This window comes from Sinohyriopsis cumingii, chromosome 2, assembly GCF_028554795.1.
Source record: "Sinohyriopsis cumingii isolate HCF-2022 chromosome 2, ASM2855479v2, whole genome shotgun sequence".
NCBI lineage: Eukaryota > Metazoa > Mollusca > Bivalvia > Unionida > Unionidae > Sinohyriopsis > Sinohyriopsis cumingii.
This window is the reverse complement of record NC_142962.1, coordinates 43,816,464-43,836,556: the sequence shown is the minus strand read 5'-3', so window position 1 is coordinate 43,836,556 and position 20,093 is coordinate 43,816,464. Positions and strand designations below refer to the sequence as shown.

The 20,093-nt window shown below is 33.5% G+C and overlaps 1 protein-coding gene across 1 annotated transcript in view; it reads left to right on the top strand.

Annotated features, from left to right (window-relative positions):
• LOC149804733 (uncharacterized) overlaps positions 1-7,388 on the top strand; it is a 72,504-nt gene extending 65,116 nt beyond the window's left edge. The window contains exon 14 of the mRNA XM_089943609.1: positions 1,036-7,388. Coding sequence (XP_089799735.1) covers positions 1,036-1,179 — 144 coding nt within the window. The 3' untranslated portion in view covers positions 1,180-7,388. The remainder of the gene's footprint in view (positions 1-1,035) is intronic.
• The last annotated feature ends 12,705 nt before the right edge of the window (positions 7,389-20,093 follow it).

Sequence of the window (20,093 nt, the reverse complement as noted above, 5' to 3'; positions counted from 1 at the left end):
GATTCTTGATTTTAAAGTTACCAAAGTGATTAATTTTTTTCTGCCAACTGTCTTGAGATGAAAGAAATGTTTTCCTTTATTATTATTTTTAACAGTCTTGTTGCTCGCTTTGTTAGGGATCTGCTTGATCACGATTTATAGGCCATGTCTGCTGTTTTTATTGCTGACTATTGGCATTTATTCCACATGATAATTAGGGTCATCAAAACAGTTTCATGGCCTGAGGTTTGACTATTAAGTCACCAGTTTCTGAGGAGGGGTAAATTTGTTTCAACATAAAAGAACAAAAAAGTTTGGTTGGCTTTAAGAAAAAAAATTGTTGGTGTCTAGATAATTTTTGTACTTCTGTATATATTCAATTTTAAGTTGACTCTACTATAAGTCCCCCACCCATATTTTAGGGTTACAAAAAGCTCATTTCTCTTTGACCCACCAGTAAGTAGGGGTGTACTTTGTGTTATGTATACCTATAGTATGTGTATTATCATTTATGATTTTAGTTAGTAAGGGTTATTTAGTTAATATTTTAAATACTAAATTTCTTATCAATGATAAGTTTGCACTTTAAAGGTGAGTCATGTACCAAGTGTGTAGATTCATTCATAACGTTCCAAGGTTGAGTTGCACTATTGTTCAAGTAAATTTGACATGATCTGACTATTACACAAGTTATTGAAAAGGCCAGGCTGAACTATTTTTTGATTAGTCTTTTTTAAAACAGCTGATCAGTTAACAAACGAGATTATGAATGTACAATGCTCTCTATTGCATTTTAGTAATCTATATAGAGAATAATGACTTAGAATTTGGCATTCTTAGTCGTAAACACTGGTCTAGGAAGTTATTCATTTAGAAGATTCATGTGTATTCCATCGGTTTTTCACCATCCAAAGGTTGAACATTAGTGCATGTCAGATGATACACAGTGATAAGTTGTATGCTTCTTCTTAGAATGTATTCCATTGAATCCATTGAATATGATGTTTCCTTACCTGGTTTTGTATATTGAAAAGACATTCACTTTCTGTTTTTCAGGTATCAGATATTCCCAATAGAAGCCTGTTTGGCAAGAGTGCACCTGGTGTCCTGCAGCTGTTCCAGAACAAACAAAATGATTCCCTGGAGATCGATCAAGATTCTGATGAGGAGCAGGACTTCTACTGGTCTGACCAAGATTAGAGTCCTGTTGATAGCTGCATGTCTGGACAGCCAGAGCTTCAGAGTGCAATGGATTACAAAGGGAATGAGTTATCCTGTGTGAAAAACAACAACCCATTGAAAGCTGGAAACATAGCACAGATGTTGTTAGCTTGAACCATGTTGAACAGCCCATATGCAACATTAAATGTTGAATCACCAAGCTCCACTAGTCTGCCAGTAGCAGCTGGAAGATAATTGCTGCTTTTTCAAGTTCAACACACTGCTTGACAGCAATGCTGAGATGCTTGCTACTTATTTGACAGTCCAGCACATGATCGGATTCCTATGTTTGTCTAATTTTGAGGCAGCATATTTTACCGATTGTTAGGTACCTAGTATTTGCTTTTCACTTTATAATTTGAATTTATTTAAATTGTTCTCTTTCAGTTTTCCAGAAATCTTCACTATTCTGTAATTTGGAGAAACTTTCTTGAATAACTAATAGGCTTGGGTATAACAGTTCTAGTTATTTGTCAGATCCTAAAGGTGCAAGTCCCTTAGTGTGTCCGTATTTAATCCCTGTTGTAGAATGTAACAGGCTTGAATATGATCTGGGTTTGGTTTCCATATCATCTTCAGTTCTTGTGAGACAATTTAATATCGAAGGCATAACTAAATTTAGATTAAGTGATTTGAGATGTGCCTTACCACAGCTAGTATGACCATGGTTGGTTCCATACAGAACAGGAATTGTTATCACAATCTAATTAAGCAAATACAAGAATGAAGTGCAACAGTTACCCATGTAATTGTTTTTCATATTAAAGTTGTATAAAATTCCTAGAACAACATAGAAAGGAATATTAGCAAGAACAAAAGCAAGTTAGATAAAGTGTTTAGCAAGTTCATTGATATGTCGGGAAAACTGATGGGGGAGTATGCTCGCTTGGGTATAATTTATTCATTAGTATTGTGAACCCTTCTAACTGATAAATTATGACTGAGTTATGTTTTTTGGTCTGCCTTTTAAATATAAGTTATGCACTCAGAAAGTCTTCTGAAAGAATGAAAACTGATGCCTTGTTATCTTTGTACAGAGGATATAAACCACTGCTATGTACATATTTTATTAATGCCTTTACTGCAACTGCTAGGTACAGATTTTATTAATGCCTTTACTGCAAACCCACTACTATGTACAGATTTTATTAATGCCTTTACTGCAAAACCCATTGCTCAGGACAGTTTTTTCTTGTACATTTTCTAGCATGTTTCCTGATGCCAAACCTGTTCATTGCTACAATAGTGTCATTATGCCATTGCTGGTACCTTCAGTGACTATGAAATGTATTTGCAAGAATAACCCTCTGTTTTCATGCTGTAGTGGTTCGCAGACTAAAAGAAAATGGATACAACACCATAAAAGGATAGGGCCAAAAAAAGTATATGTGGATCTGGTTACCTGACCAATCCTAAATTTTTTCCTGCTTACCCTATTGGGGGTGGGTGGGTTTGGAAACATTTTGGGTGTAAGAAAATTAACAAAGGGATGTAGCTACAATTGCAATTCAGGATGCAAATGATGCTTATTTTCTACATTATACTTCATTTAAATTCGTCAAGACAGTAAAAGTTTGTTCCAACCTACCTACCCTAATTTTTTTTAGTGTAACCAGAACAACACTTTTTTGGGGAGCCTGATAACATTGAAATCTTCTACCTCTGACTTTTCATCTTTAATTACTTGTATTTGAAGGTTCTTTCTCCTGTTGTTTATTCACCTGTTACATTTTGTACCATAAATAAGTAGAGACAGTGCAAATGATGCTTCTAAAACATAATCAGTTTTTAAAAAATCACGGTAGTTTTTAAAACTGTATATACTACACCCGTTTTTCTCCCTCAGAAGGAAATGATGAGAATAGCATTACAATTTAAGCGTGAAAATAAATTGTAAATACTTACTTAGTTCCACAGTTTTGTCTCCAGCTTTTTCAAAGAAAAGTGAGGGACATTGGGTCCACATTTCCATTCATTCATCTATTTTATGGCCTATAACCATAATCTATGGAATGACATTTGTTATACTTTTATATCGTCACTTGAAGGTTTATCACATGCCACATATGGGTTGCTATCTTCAATGTCAAGGTCATGTCTCTGTATTTATGCTTTCCATTTTACCTTCTGCTCTTTAACACAGTGGTCCCCCTCTTATATGACCACCCCTTCTGCACCAGGAGTGTGGCCATATAAGATTGGTGGCCTTTCCAAAAGGGGACTATATTTTTGAGATGTATATGTATATGTATATAGTAAGAAATCTGCATATAACATAAAGCAGTTAATATCTTCATTTAAAAGCATCATTAATTAAATATTCTTGTTTAAAAACATACTTTTTTCAAGGTAACATAATTAATAGTTCTTATTCTTAGACACGATATGTGATTTGGGTCTTGTTGGCATGCACATTGCAGAACCATTCAAAAATGTTATTTAAATCTTGGTACATACATTGTTTTGTATTTAAAATAATTCTCTTTCCATTTACTCCATTTTCCCAACGCTACAGAATATTCATATTATCTGTTGTGATCTTATTTATTTGAGTCTTCCCAACATAAAATTTATCGTCAGGTGAACTCTCCCCATTGTTGTCATGTCGAATAACTTTTTCTTTTCCTTCTAGAGTATTATTTCTCTGTTTAGGTTTTAAGTTTTGTAACAATTTATTCCTATATTATTAATGGTATAGTATTGCAATTTAATTATGCAGACAAATCTTTTATAAACATAAAATCGTTTTTCAAGGACGTGATACATGTACTGTCTCGTGATTTTACGGTCTCTGTTTGGTACTCTGTTTTGTTGAAGGTTAATTGCTATGTGTGTTTTAATGCACAAAATCTAAATTTAGCCAATGCTGTCCATGCTATGATCTTGACAATTACATTTGGTCATAATCATTAAAAAAAAAAGAAAAAGAAACAAAACAAACCGCTGTGTGAAGCCCAAAACTCAAAGCATTGCTGACCCCATTTCCTCTAAACATCAGCATTAGTAATACTAATCCCATTAGTGGTATATGTACTTTAGCCATCACGTCTTTGAGCAACAAAAACCTGACATCTGAAATCCAGAAACGACTTTCGGAAAGATATTCAGATTACTTACCTTACCATATGAATTAAATATTGCTTCTGGACACATACTAATAATAAAATTTGGCCACTTGTGAGGGGAAAATTTTACATTTTTGCACTATTATGTTGTCCGCTGGTTGCATTAAAGGGGTGGCCTTACTTGAGGTTCCTTTGAACACGAACTCATCAGTGCAAAGGGATTCTGGCCATAAAAAGTGGAGGGCTGTTGTGTGTGTGTATATATGTATGTGTGTATATATATATATATATATATATATATATATATATATATATATATATATATATATATACACACACACTGTGAACAACCTTGGTGTTCCAATCACATTAATGGAAGGTAAATATTTTAGGTTTCAGTAACATTTGCATGTCTGCTTTCTAACTTAAAGCTAAGAGAAATTGATGAAACTTGGTATAATTGTCACAAGACGACATGTTGCATCACATGTTTGGGGTCTTATCAAGGTCAAGGTCATGTGTCAATATTGAAAGATTTCCTTTGTTTCTGCTTTGTGTCATAAAAGCTGTTTGAGGTACAGGGATGAACCAGGATACACTTGTACATCTTAGTTTAATTGCATCTTGTGTATCACAATCAATTCAATGTCAACATAACTGATAGTTAATTGTTTTTAAAACTACATTTTCTGCACTTCTCATCTAATGCCACTTGAGACGGCAATGAAACTTGGTTACTTTTTCTGTCTGTCCAGTGACTTTACAGTCATGTCATATGGATCATTGTCAGATTTCCTTATTATGAACTTTTTTAACCTCACAATGGTGTATGGGGACCAAAATTCCCTGACTTTGCTTGCTTGTATACAACTCATTGTTTTGTATAACAAATAAATTAGGAAGCATTTTGCATATAACATCCATTATTATTTCTCAACTGGAATCCTCAGAATTGCATCATAATTTAAGTAAAATCCATTTTTATTCTTTTAGTCTGTTAAGTAACCTGACAGAGGATAACGGTAATAAAAACTGCATTACAGTAGCATGCAGTCTGTTCTTGTGTGTGTATAGGAATAGGAATCTCGCCCCTTTGGATGAATTATGAATATACTTGTAGACTTGATATAGATTGAATAAAAACCTATCCCCTTTGGATTAATTATATGTGTTGGTGTTTTTTATTTTTTAACAATCTGTGTCATATCACTGCGATATCTGCAGTATAGCAATTTAGAGTGATGTCTTGCAGTGGGCCTTCATACCGCAGACACGTGGCATCATGTCCCACCCAGTTCATTGTCCGGACAACAGGCCAAGCACTATTAATGTTGAATGCCAAGCAAGGCACCTGCTACTACCATTTTTATAATTCTTTGGTATGACTTGGTTGGGGTTTGTATGAGGCAGATGCTGAAAACCACTTAGGACACCAGAGTGGTTTGGATGAATTATGAATACGCTTTGTAGACTTGTCAATGGGGCATTATGTAGAAGTATGTATCGTACCATTTTTTATTCTTCATTTAATATATGTGCAACATGAAACTTTTTATTTACTTGCAATTCTATGTTAAATACTGTTTTGTTTAAAGTATATATCTATATATATATGAAAGTGAATATAGTAAATGTTGGGATCTATATATTGTATGTGGTTTTTTGACTTTAGTACATGGTATATGTTTATTCTCTGCCCTTTTTTCAGTTTCTTTTTTCCCAGAAAAAAAAACAGCAGTTGAATGTCAGACATGTTGATTACACAAAAACTCGATACTTGACAATTCCTTTGGGACCCAAGGAAAGCTCTTTCAATTTGGATTAGTCACTTATAGAGGCAGGTTATAATTTTGTTATCATTTTCATTTGAATTCAGAAAGTAATCATAGTACCTTGGCATATATTATTAAAACTGCCTTTCCTGTTTGTGTTAAAATGGAAAAGCCTTCATTATTTTTTATAAATCTGCAGCCAATTCTTTTTCATTATGTTAGGAGAGCATGGTCACCATTTGTGGATGAAATTTAACTGCTGAATATAAACTGAAAATTCCATTGTTAAAAAAAATTATGTCACAGTGATTGATAAATTTTATTCAAATGTTAGAGTAAGGTGGCATTTTGTTCCATATGAAAATCATACAAATCCAATTGTCATTGGCTTTCCTTCATTTTCTCTTGTAATATTCATACAGATTACAAATGTATTCCCTGGAGAATACTTTATGTTCAGTTTGTATACTGTGGTTACCTTTATGCCATGGGTATGACTTTTTTGTGGTTTTATTTATGAAAATAGAATTCATGTCTTCCTATATTCATGGATTTGCCTGTGTCAAAGTTTGCATATTTGTATGTACTTAATATTGTGAATTAACATCTAGAAATGCCCAAAGTAAGTACAAAAGAGCAATAATATGCCATCTAAAAGGTTGGGTCACTTGGAAAGGTAAAACAAGACTACCTTAAAGTTTATAGCATGAGCACAGATTTAATACCTGTTAAGACCAATTCCTTACACAAGGTTTTCTTCTGAATGCTCAAGCTTTACCTTACGGATTTTCTGATCATTTTTATTTGTGCAAGTCTCCTTTAAGATACAAAAAAAAATTTATGATTTTTTAAATGAAACATTTGTTTTTTATTTTAAAAACAAATCACTTGAGTGCCTTTTTTGTCATTCTTTTCAATGATGGGATAAATTAACGAAAATTACAAATCAAATGCATTTTCATGAGGCTGTTACAGGAGTTAATTACTTACAATGGATTTTTGGGATGTCATGATTTCAGAGACGTACATTTCTTGTAGTATGTATGGTCTCCAGTTAAGATTGTTTTCCTCTTCATTATTCACCTTATATTGAAAATTGATTATTTTTTATTCCATGTCACATTAAAGATATTCTTTCATTGTATTACTTTTCATATTGAAATGTTTGAGGACTCCCAATAAGCAGAACATATAATTTGCCTGATTAGTCAGTGATAATTGCACAAAATGGCATTGTGAAATGAAAGATAAATATACCTTCTTTGTTCTGTTTACTTCCAAGCAGTGTAATTACAACATTGATCTTTGTGACTTATGAAGACATTTTCTAAAATTAAATCTTTATACTGTGGTTCATCATATTTTTATCATTCCTATAAGATTTATCATCATAGGTACTTATTACTCCACCTACCTTTGCCCTAACACTTTTCCATCTGCCCAATCTAGTGACCCTCTCCAATTCTCCAGACCACTCAAACACTTCATACCTGAATTTTGTAAACAAAATTACGTCCGTTGTCTGAAGAAGACTTGTATATTTGTTTGGTTTGAAAAAGCATTCATTAACCCAGAACTATGCACCTATTTAACGGTACCTCCTCTTGTACATTCCTGAAAGAAAAATACTTACCTGGAGCACTGGTACTTTCTGAAATTTCATTTCTGTTAACTTGGGTGTTCAGTTTGAAACATAACCCAAAAAGTGATGATTTCTATTAACCACTTAATGATACTGGAGTGCATTCATGTAGTTAATCAGCTTATGTGAATCTAATTCTTTCATTCTTTTCACATTAATTTTTTCATTTGCTCTTTAAATTTTAAAAAAGTCTACAAAGTAAATGATCGAAAATGGGCCCATAACCTGATCTCAATGAAACTTGTACAGATAAAACAGATTTTTGCTTGAATATGTATGTGATTTTTTATCCAGGACCGCTTTTAATAAAGGATTTTAACAATTGAATTACCTATCATTTCTCCACTGTGAAATCAATTTTCATGGATTATAAATGTGTAGCTTAAAAAACTCCTATCAGGCATATTGGCAAAAAATATTTATCCTAAACTTTGCATTTAAATGCAATATGCACAACAGTAATTGATAAAACTTTATAAAACTTCAGTTTTGGTCTGGAACAATGTATAAATTATGCATATATTTCCATTAGGTTTGGTTGATTGCTTCTTACAGCTGTTTTTGTTTTCATTTAAAATGCTTTGCTCATGAATATGTTTAGAGCTATCTTTCTCTCATATTCTTGAAAGAATCACTCCAGAAAAGGCAATTTTTGTATTTGTTGATTACTTTTCACACAAAAATGGAGTAAATATACTTTGTACATTAATAATGGCAGAATGTTGATTCTTTGTATAGAGATGAACTAAAAAGGTTCAAAATATCAGTGATGGAGGCTGTTTATTTATGCATTGTTTGGGGGGGGGAGTTGTTTATATTATTAATAATTCTGACAAAAATATTCCTTAAGATATGATTGATCAAAAATTTATATATTTCTACCAATTTTATGAGTGAGAATACAACAGCTGTAAACTATAGTGTGTGTGAGGCACTATAGCAGGTTTCATTACTTCACCAGCCGAGGATATTAGTTTTGATACATTTATTTTCAATATGATCAGTAGTTTCTTATTATATATCAAATGGGTTTCGGAATGGATGGAATGAAAAAACAAAAACTACAGTAGACGAAATAATACAAATGTATTGGTTCCTTTATTCCAATGCGCAATGCTTCCCATACCCATTATGCTATCACTGACATCATTATTTTGTCATATTCATTTAGAACTCAACATGATCTAATTTTTTAAAATACATCCCCTAAGGTCCTGTATATTCAGTTGTTAATATAATCAGAAAACATCTAGATTTCATTTTTTGTAGAAAATCATGTCATATTATTGCATTTATGTCCCAGAAATTACGAAATTCTATATTTAATGACTTCAAATTAGGGATGGTGTATTATAAATATACAGATATACAACATGACATTTTAAACTTTATCAAGTTTTGTATTACCAAACCTTCGTACTTCAGATAGACTAGGTCATATGGAATCAAGTTTCAAGTAAACATGTTAACATTTCCTCTTGCTGTAAGCATGTAAACATGTAACTAATCTGAAAAGACATACACCATTTTTATATTAATGTTTGACCAATTAAACAGAAGAATGTGACAAATTTCTGGCGTGAAAAATGTCCAGAATGTTTTATATGTGCATCAATATGGAGTTCATGCACAAGTAGAATTTATTCACATGTCTGCGTGCCGTACCCTGCTAAGCATGCACACACAACACGCACACAGAGTCCAGTGACATTGAGTCTCTTTAAAAGGGGCTATTTACTCAACGAGACTTTTCTACCATTTGTGAGGCCCACATTCGAACTATTCATTTATCATTTGATTTGAAAATAATGGAACAGCTGTGGAAAACCATCTCTTCCAATTTTGACAATCCACATATCCATGCATATGCATTTCCAGTAATAAGATAAAAGAAGACAGGTATGTAATGTTCAAAATCCAGCAACTGAACACAAGCAAAGATGAGAAAGACATACCTCAAATGGTTTCTTTTTTTTGGGATACGGTCATTCTTATGCTTTTACCACAAAACAAGAATGGTCATGAGGAAACATTTTGTACTTATCAACACCTGGGAACAGTGGAAAGATAAACAATAATGAGATGGATATGACAACTGTAAGCAACCAGTTGAAATAGTATTCGAAAACAAACTGCTTTCAGGATTATTTTTAATCGAATTAAAATCTGTGGATATATGATGCTAGAAAAAAAGAAATATAGTGCAAGAGGAAAAACAAATCGTGGAAGAAAAAAACTAAGAAAATATATTTATATATAAAAATATGTATTTTGAAGAAAAAATGCTCATGCTGGTCTGAACTGCTGATGATTTGGTGAATCGTGCACGATACCTCTACCTCTATCACTTGCATGCTCTAAAGCTGAGATACACACAGTATTATATATAGCTAGTTTTGCTACCATGTGGGGTTCTTTTGGGTACGATCAGTTACACCTAACAATTATGTTATTCCCATTTTTACACAAATATTTCATACATCTTTGCATTACAAGTAGAGAATAAAATCAAAACACTGAAATATAATCCCTTTCTTCAATAAATACTTTTTCAATAACTATCCTGCATTATTTTTTTTGTGTTCTACTTTACTGTCAGCTGGATACAAAAATCTCATCTTCATCAGAAGATTTGTCAAGTAACGTACTGAAGCAATTCAACAAACTGGAAAGATGGATTGCATTTTTTTTATCATCGTGCCATTATCTTTTACACCTTATTAGTCAAATATGTAAGCTGCATGTTGTTGTGCATGTCATTTTGATCCGACATCCAGTATGGTCACCAGCTTGTTATTGCTACTCCTTAAATGGAAAGTCATTTTTACATGGGGTTTTCTCCAGAAGAGTTGGTCCTAAATGAAAACCACATTGATCATCATTATGGCCATTATCTCTACACATCTTAGAGAGTTGGTCATACCAACATGGGATTTTACCAGAAAACTCCTTGTGATACCTAGTTGCTCCTAAATGAAAATGATGCATCCTGCATCAACTAAGGCTGCCACTACAATCATCTTGAATATCTGGTTCTCCTTATTCCCCCCCCCCCCACAGTGGATCGTCATAATGACATTGGGCTTTTCATCAAAAAGTGATGTCCAATTGGTTCTAAATGAAATTGGTGTCACACTAACAATCAATGACCACCAAAGCTGCTAATTTCAAAATCTTGTCACTGAAGAATTTAGAGATGGTTTCAACACTCAGCAGCTAAATGGAAATGTCTTACCATGCATTAACGGAAATTACTTTCAGCCAGTAGATTATCAGTGCCCTTAAGAGAAAATGTTTGGTACGGGTATAACGTGTCTGGTATGGGTATAATATGTTTGGTATGGGTAAAATATATCTAGTATGGGTATAATATGTTTGGTATGGGTATGTCTGGTATGTGTGTACTATGTTTGGAATGGGTATAATATGTTTGGTATGGGTAAAATATGTCTGGTCTGGGTATAATATGTTTGGTTTGGGTATAACATGTCTGGTATGGTTATAATATGTTTGGTATGGGTATAACATGTCTAGTATGGGTATAATATGTTTGGTATGGGTATAATGTGTCTAGTATGGGTATAATATGTTTGGTATGGGTATAACATGTCTGGTATGGGTATAATATGTTTGGTATGGGTATAACATGTCTAGTATGGGTATAATATGTTTGGTATGGGTATAACATGTCTAGTATGGGTATAATATGTTTGGTATGGGTATAACATGTCTAGTATGGGTATAATATGTTTGGTATGGGTATAACATGTCTAGTATGGGTATAACATGTCTAGTATGGGTATAACATGTCTAGTATGGGTATAATATGTTTGGTATGGGTATAACATGTCTGGTATGGGTATAACGTGTCTGGTATGGGTATAACATGTCTAGTATGGGTATAATATGTTTGGTATGGGTATAACATGTCTGGTATGGGTATAATATGTTTGGTATGGGTATAATAATAAGTGAGTTGTATAGAATCATGTTTAATAATAAACATATAAATAATAGAAAATGCAAATGAATCAATGTCAGTGAAGGATGAAATATGGGTATTAGTGACTGACTTTTCATATCATGGTGTAGTACTACTGTCCCACACATATGCACGCACAAAACTATTTGGTCATGAGCTCAATGCAGACACTTTATCTCAGCCAGTAAAAGTGTAGGTCACCATGACATTTTTCTGTGGTAAGCCTGTGGTACTAGCAGAGGTGGGTAGTCATCTAGTTTGACAACTGGATAGAGCTTGATAAACGAAATTAAAACCAGAGTCAACAAGGCATAAAATACAGGTCAAATAACCTACATTTGTCATGAGGGTATGCATGCACTCACCATGTTTCCAGTTATAGCGATATGAATAGTTTTAAAAAAAATGAGCCAGACACAAAAACTTGCATGTAGGTATAAAATTTAGCCTCATTCCTTCCCATTGCCTACTGTCCTAAGTAAGGGTTTATTCGATGAATCCAAAATATCCAATCAGAGACAAGAAGATGTGGGAAATTCCCACAGAATGCTAATGGAAAATGGATTCTGCTATCTTTGCAGGCCGAATAATGTAGTCCGCAGACTAGCACATCAATTTCTGATGATTATATTTATCTCAAAACCGGTCAGTAATCATGACAAACTTTTATAAACAAAATTAAACAAAAGCCCAAATAGTCTACACAGTAGGAACATGAACTGAAAATTTTGACCAAATATTAAGTGGAAATAGTTTATAGCACCCAAACCTGGGACTCGCGTCTCATGAATGTTGCTGTTTATAATTGTGTACTGTAGAAATAGTATCATTAAATGTTGAATTTGAAAGTTTTAAATATATCAGTGAGATGTTATTCACAGTCAGCCATATTGAGATAGCTGGTGGTATGCTGTTCTAATAGCAAGAGACATGTATACTGAGCTTCATGTATTCTGAAAGAAAAAGGTTATAACAAAATGTTAAAAATACATTTCAGTGCAACATCAACAGCACCTCACAGATGTTTTTTTGATTGTATTTGGTCACACTACAATAAGTGCCAATTTTTGTTGAAATACAACACAGCTTACTGAATACAGGAACACCACAGAACAGACATTAAGAATTTCATTAACAGAGTGTCCGAGTCTCTAACCTCTCATTACATTTAACAGTTCTACACTGACTAATTACCATTTAATCAGTAAATTTCTCTGGCTTTCTGACAAATTATTTTCTTCTCATAGTTGTGGTACAGCATATTATACTACCATTCTATGTATCATACCATGACCGTCTTATTAATGTAATTAGGTTTAGAACACCAAGATCTCATAAGTGTTGGATAATGGCATACATGCCAAACCCTGGCAAGGAAAAAGTGTAATCCAAGTGGACAAAAAGAGTAATCCGAGCAGAAAAAGAGTAATCCACATAACATGATAAAAATTCAATGAGCATTTGTACAAAATGATTTATTTATCTCTCTAGACTTTTAACATCAATTACTGCTTCAAGTTTTCGTATATAACACTTTGTGCTTTAAAAAGCGACATTCTCTCATTTTGCATTTCAAAACACTTTGAACCAGCTGAGACTATAATGTTTTGCACACCAGTAGAGCACTAAGTGCTGGGTTACGGAGCCTGGATCTGAATTCAGTTTTACTTTTGTAAACAATACTGAATAATCTCTCAGTCAGCATTAGGATGGTAAAGAACCAATATTCCTTTCATAACCAGTTATTGGGTCTTTTAGCAAGGAAATGAGATGAAAAAAATCAACTCTGTCTATATAAAGTACATTGTCAGGTAGAGTGCCAGCTTAATACTTCAGGAGTTCTCCTAATTTATCAGCAGCCTTTTCTGCAGCATGGTGCATCATATGACAGAGACAACCTGATTTGAACAGTGAAGGAGACATTTTTCAAAATATAGAATGCAACTCCTTTATGAATTCCAGTCATCACTGATGCAGTATCAGCTGAAAACCCCATACAGTTCTGCAAACTTATATTTATTCAAAATATTATCAAGCAAATACAAAATGTTTTCTCCAGTTAATCTACTGTTAATTCTGGTAATGAAAGATAAGCACTCTGACTTTGCCCTTTTTATTGTCAAAGTCTCTTAGACTCGGTACAACTTTTTGTCATCATAATCACTACTCCTGTCTGTTGAAATACCAAACGACCCATTTTTCATGGCTTCTGCAATTTTAAGTGAAGTATCTTCTGCTAAAAACGTAACAATATCAGATGATTTTGTTCTTGCACATGCATATTTTGTGTAATTTTGGAATCAGGAAACATCCATTTGAACAAAAGACCAATGTAGTCTTATATTGCTGGGGGTTGTTCATGTTCTATTAATAACTCAGTACATAACACCTCTGCATTTATAAAATTCATGTCCACAATTTAGTTGTGCTGTAAAAAAGAAGTTACCTTAGTACTGGAGTTAGTAAAATAAGCTAATTCAAGGTTTCTTTATTTTACCACCATGACCAATAGTAAAATCCTTTCCACACAGCCTGCAAGGGGCATGAAGCTGCCCTAGAAAGAATGGAAGGCTGTATTGTGTAATTCATGTATTCATCTCTGAATCAATTTTTCATCTTTTCCTAATCCATCTGTGAAATTATTTGAAAAACATTTTTGCTCCAACATATGCGTTGACTAGAATAAATCTGACTTGACTTTTAGCGCCAAATACCTACCGATTGGTTCTGTACCAGATACAAATTTGAACAAAGAATCTGCGAGCAAAGATAACAAGTTAGAAAACCAGTCTTTCTCTCCTAATTAAGCCATACAGCTGTTATAAATAGAAACCAAGGTCAAATGTTTGAAAGTAGAACCAGCATGTTTCTAGGAAATAGGGCAGCTATAAATAGAACATAACACTGTTAGGAAAGTGCATGCAAGTCTATGGACAAGTGTACTCTTATGTCATATTTACACAGAAGCAGTCTTTTCTAGAATACAGTCTGGAAGATAAATGGGATGTTAATAAAAATGAGAAAACTAATTTTTTGGGGGAGGGGATATACTAAAAACACGAAATCCAAATACATTTACGCGTATGGCGTAATTTAGTGAGAAAAAAAAAGCATAATGATTATGTCAAAAGCATAATGGTTGGCATATATGTAATGAGCATGATTCATGCATAATAACGAGGTTATCTTGCATCTGATTGGCTTAGCTTGCTCCCACTTTGGAGAATGCATTTCTGATCTTACTGTCATCAAAGTAAACAAAATTGTGAAGATCTAAGAACAGTTCCATTATGAATGAGCTCCATTACTATTAAGGAGGTAATAATGTAATTGACTGAACATAGGCAACTCCATTACTGGTATGATTTTGATTCACTGTGGTAAACAGGCTTCCATCATCAAGATGAACAATGAGTTTTACTAGGAGTGTGATCTATGAATATGAATGGTGTATTCTTAAAGCTTTATAGGTCAGCTTACAACCTTATATGTGTATATCTGACCCGATAGCTGGTATGACCTGACTGCAATAACACTTGCTTGTAGATACATTCATCACTAGTACAACTGTACAAAATATATATGTCAATATATTAATTACATAAGGGCTGTTCCAGTAAAACATACCCCCCGGGGGGAAGGCACTTTCAAATTCAACCAACCCACAACAGAAGCAATTTTAAAAAATTATGATCCACCGTCAGATGTGTTTTAATTGAGAAACAGTGCCCCCTACAGAAGTATAATTTTTTAACATAATTTCTGGCTATAGGTTAGTGGGCGGTAGAAGCGATTTTAATATTGGGTTGGGAACAGAAGCGATTTAAATGACAGCTGGCTGGAGGTAATCCACTGAATTCTTATAGATCATATAATTTGTTTGTCTGTCAGCCAAGTATGTTACTGATACTGTGAAATCACAAATTTTCATGGTGGCTTATTTTTTGTAGATGTCATTGATCAGTCCCTTAAATACCTACTAATTTAACATCCATGAATACAGATTTTATAATAGATATTTCTATTCTAATATAGAAATCCTGATTTGTACCCTTACTAAACTCTTGTGTTTACTAAAGTGATCACTGTCTTGCTATTTTTCTTTGTTCTCAGACATGCTGCTTTTGATTAGAATAATAGTTAAATTTTGTATTGCTTTAAATGTGTGGTCAGATTCTTTGATTCCTTGTTATTATATTTTTCAATAAATGTTTTGGTAAACTTATATACTTTGTCAGGGAAAAGAAAACAATGATGCCTGTGGAAGTGATGTTGCATATTTTCTGCATACTTTTACACTATACCATTTCTTGTAAGAACATCTTTTTCAGTTACCGATGTCTTATTTTTACGCCTTGTTGCAAGGCTAATATAAAGTTATTTTAAAAAAATAGCAAGTCAAACATTTTTATATCATAAGTTAGATTTTAAAAAATGGATGAAAGTCTAGGAATCATTTTTTCCAGAGCACTCATAAAATCAATGTCATTGCAGTTAACTGTATTGTCAATAGCATCATCATCATCACTGATGGCCTAGCAATAACATTCTGCACTTTCAATCCAGTTGTCACAGGTTCCATCTCCCACTTCTAGTCTTTCATATGAGACTTATACCTACGGCCTGAGGGGCTTTCATGGCAGAGTGGTATAAGATGCTTGTCTTGTGATACAGATATGAGGGGCTTCCATTGCAGTGGTACAAGATGCTTGTCATGTGATTACTTGCCGCCAATGTGTAAATGAGAATGTTGCCAGTTACTTGTGGAAGGTCAGTGGTTCTACATAAGTGGTGTTTGGTGTCTCAAAAGGACTTGGATTTTCTTCAGCAGTAAAACTGGCTGCCATATATACTCTTCATCTGAAAATGGTGTAAAGGCCATAATGATCTCATGTCTAAATGACTTCGGCTGTTGGAGATAAACATCAAATCAACAGAGGCTCCATGTGCCCAAGTATACTAAGGTGCTTGCTTTTACATCACTTGCACATCTCACAGAGTGAGTTTGTGTCACAGATCAACCAATTTTGGTTGGTGGTCTTTCAGGATTCTTTCTCCACCTAATATATTGTTAAAAAAAATCACCAAAAAAACCCAAATTAAACCACACTAAATCAATCAACTAATCAACTGTGGCCACAGCAGCAAAGGTACTAGTCAATCATTTTTACCACAGCTGTATGAGTTTATAACCTTTTACTCAAGTAATTTTTGTAGACCTTAGAATATCGTCAGTTAAGTCTTTCTGACAGTTACCTAAAAGTCATCATCAGTTGGTGCAAATAGATTTTTCATGGTGAGCATATGAGATGGAAAAGACTTGAGCAATCCTGCATCACACACTGCCGAAAAGTTTACAGTTTAGCTCACTTAAATTTTCTCTTAACAATGTTCATTGTTCCAACTAGAACTGTTATAACTTATTCAAGCTATATATACAGATATCTGGAGATATGCATCTGTAATAAATATTTGTAACAAAGTATGAGAATGCATCAATGTTTTTCAATGATGCATTTGAATTGAGCAACAACCACAATCAACAAACCAAGAAATAAAATTATTCACATCTCTCAGGCAGAATTAGGGTATAATCATAATCTGCCAAAAGATTTTTAAATTTGCCAAATATTTTTTCCAACCATACTGATTCAATGGACATATCACCAGAACGGACAGAAACAGACCAGAAGGTTAAAATCGATTTGATACAGCTTTTAAGTAGCTAAATTCATATTGGTTTAGTTAACTGTACACCCTTTATTGTCTTCCTTTTGATGAAATTTCTTACTGAAGCTAAGAAAATAATGTTACACACATAAAAAAGAGGCACACTTCAACTCATTATTGTTTTTATTATACTTCTCCATTCCAGCCTGTTCTTATAATCTTGTCCCCCCCACATACTGTTTGTCTTGTTTATGATATGTATCTAAATTTCTCATTTTTCCTACTACTATACAAATGTTCTGTGAATATGCATATCAGTGTGAAACACAATGGGGAGACTAAATCAAAGATTGAAAACCTCTACATTTCTGGATGTATTCTGCATGGATTCAATATTTCTGTACAAAACTCAAGAGTTCAGGAATCTCTGTACTAATTCAGTTCCCACTGTAAACCTGTGCAAACACCATGATATTAAAATTCAGTGACTTAAAATTTTGAGTGCTCATGATCAAATTTGTATCAGTATAGACACATCTATGATGACAGCTTTTGTGAAAAGAAAACCATAACAGCTGCACCATTTTCTGGATCTATACAAATTTGAAATGTGTGCTTTCAATACTGCACCAAAGAGTCAGCTGCTGATTTCAGTAATGAGTCATCCAAACTCGGGGTCTGTAAAGGGACGAAAATTATGTTAATAAAACAATGTCCCTCACTTTTTTCAGTTACAAGTAGGACAAGCTCTCAAAATATTGTTTTTACTAAAATCTTACTTTCATTATCAACCAATCAGCGACAGTAAAACCCATATATACTCTATTTTAAATAATCTTCAATGATTTATAATATGGTTCTCGTTCTTTCACATCTGTAGTAATGTGAGTCCTTTAATAACTCTCAATGGTTGTAAGCCTTTTTCAATCATGCTGAATAGACACACTGTAAGATAATGTTCAAGTAAGAGAAATACCATGGGATAACCAGAGACCAATAAAATCGAATAGTCAAGTTATCTCCCCTGCAGAATGACTTTTCAGTTTTGTGTGTGAGAGATCTCCAATGAGGAAGTGGTGGTGGTGGAAATAACCTAAATATCTGTCAACTCTTTCTTACTGTTCCACTCTGTTACAGCTCTTCTGAAATCAAAATTCTTGAAGAGATGTCATCTCTAGTTGTATAGTGATTATTACTGTGATGTCATTGGGCATGGTCACATGGTTATGGTGGGATCATGGTTGGGATAGCATTAAGACCATAGGCTCACTCCATATTTGACAACTAATTATGATGTTGTCAAAAGAATTAAAAAATTTCATACAATTCAGTTGGACTTGGATACTTGATTCATAGTCAATGAACAGGTTCTAAAATTGATGGTGTTTATTTTGGAGCTATGTTCCTCCATCACATTCAAGATTTGGATATACCAAAGGTGAAATTGGTATAGTTGCAACATAAACTACTATCATGACTACTTCAAATATTATTTAATGTGAGACTTTAATGCAAGAACTTGTTGCTTCAGTGATTTTTTGGGTTAAAAAAATTAATTTCTTCTCAGAAAACTCAATTTGGTGCAGACTACATGGTTTTTTAATGATACGGTGAGAATTCTTGATGTGTAAAAATTGCGCAAGAAATGAACAACATCAGATCAGAAAATTACTACAACTGGGAAAATACTGATAGGAATATACAGAAATAATGATATAATTATTTAAGTAGAATATGTGGTGACAATACTAGCGCTAGTTCTACAACTTCGTGCAAAATACATCTTGTACAACTATTCTGTTATTTCTAACAACACTGTAATATGGCAATAATTTCTGTCCACTTTTTACTTTAGTCCTCTGCTAATTAATAGTTTTAGATTTTACAACACTAAGCACATTTTACCTTTTGACAATAACACATGATTACAAATATTTAGATAGCAAGAAAATAGAAGTTACAATTTTATTAAAAGTATTGGTACCATTAAAACTAAAGGAGATGGTAAAAAATGAATCAGGATGAACAGATTAGTAGTGTAGTAAAGAATCCATATATCAGAATGACATCAAGTATTTTTTCATCAATTTCATCATCAGTTAATGATACTGCTTAAAAATGTATTGTACTAGATAATAGACTTTTTTAGTTATCCATTTTGCAATACAAATACCAAATGATGGCTTGGAACTAAGTGCCAAAAGGTCTGCAGAAAATACCACCATGATCAAAATATACATAGGAAGAACCAAACACAAACAGGACAAATTTTATGCATCTTGCTTTGAGTTTACACAGATCACTCAGTCTCTTATGTTTAATGTAATATAATTTTTGCACATAGAGAGCATGTACATCATTTGGTCATACATCTGCATGATATAAAAGTTTGTCTCTTTATTCTTTTGTTGCCACAGTGGTTCTGCCAACTAGAGATCTGCACACACTTAATTATGTTGTATGGGGATTCTCTGATGTTCCCTATGAGCATTAATCTGTTAATTGTTTCTGAATTTAATATGATCCTCCTCCTCCGTGTACGAATATTATTCTGTGCTGTGAACTCCTTTCATTGCCTGCTGTCTGAAACGCATATGCGTAACTAGCTTGAACAAGTTACTGTTCTTTATGGTTGTGCAGTTTTCAACATCTCACATGTATGGGCCCCATGGGTATTCTCTCTTGGATATCTCTGTTCCAAAAAGAACAGTTTTGAACCAGAGGTCTCGTTAGGATTTTAAAATTAAGAGTCCATGGCTCCC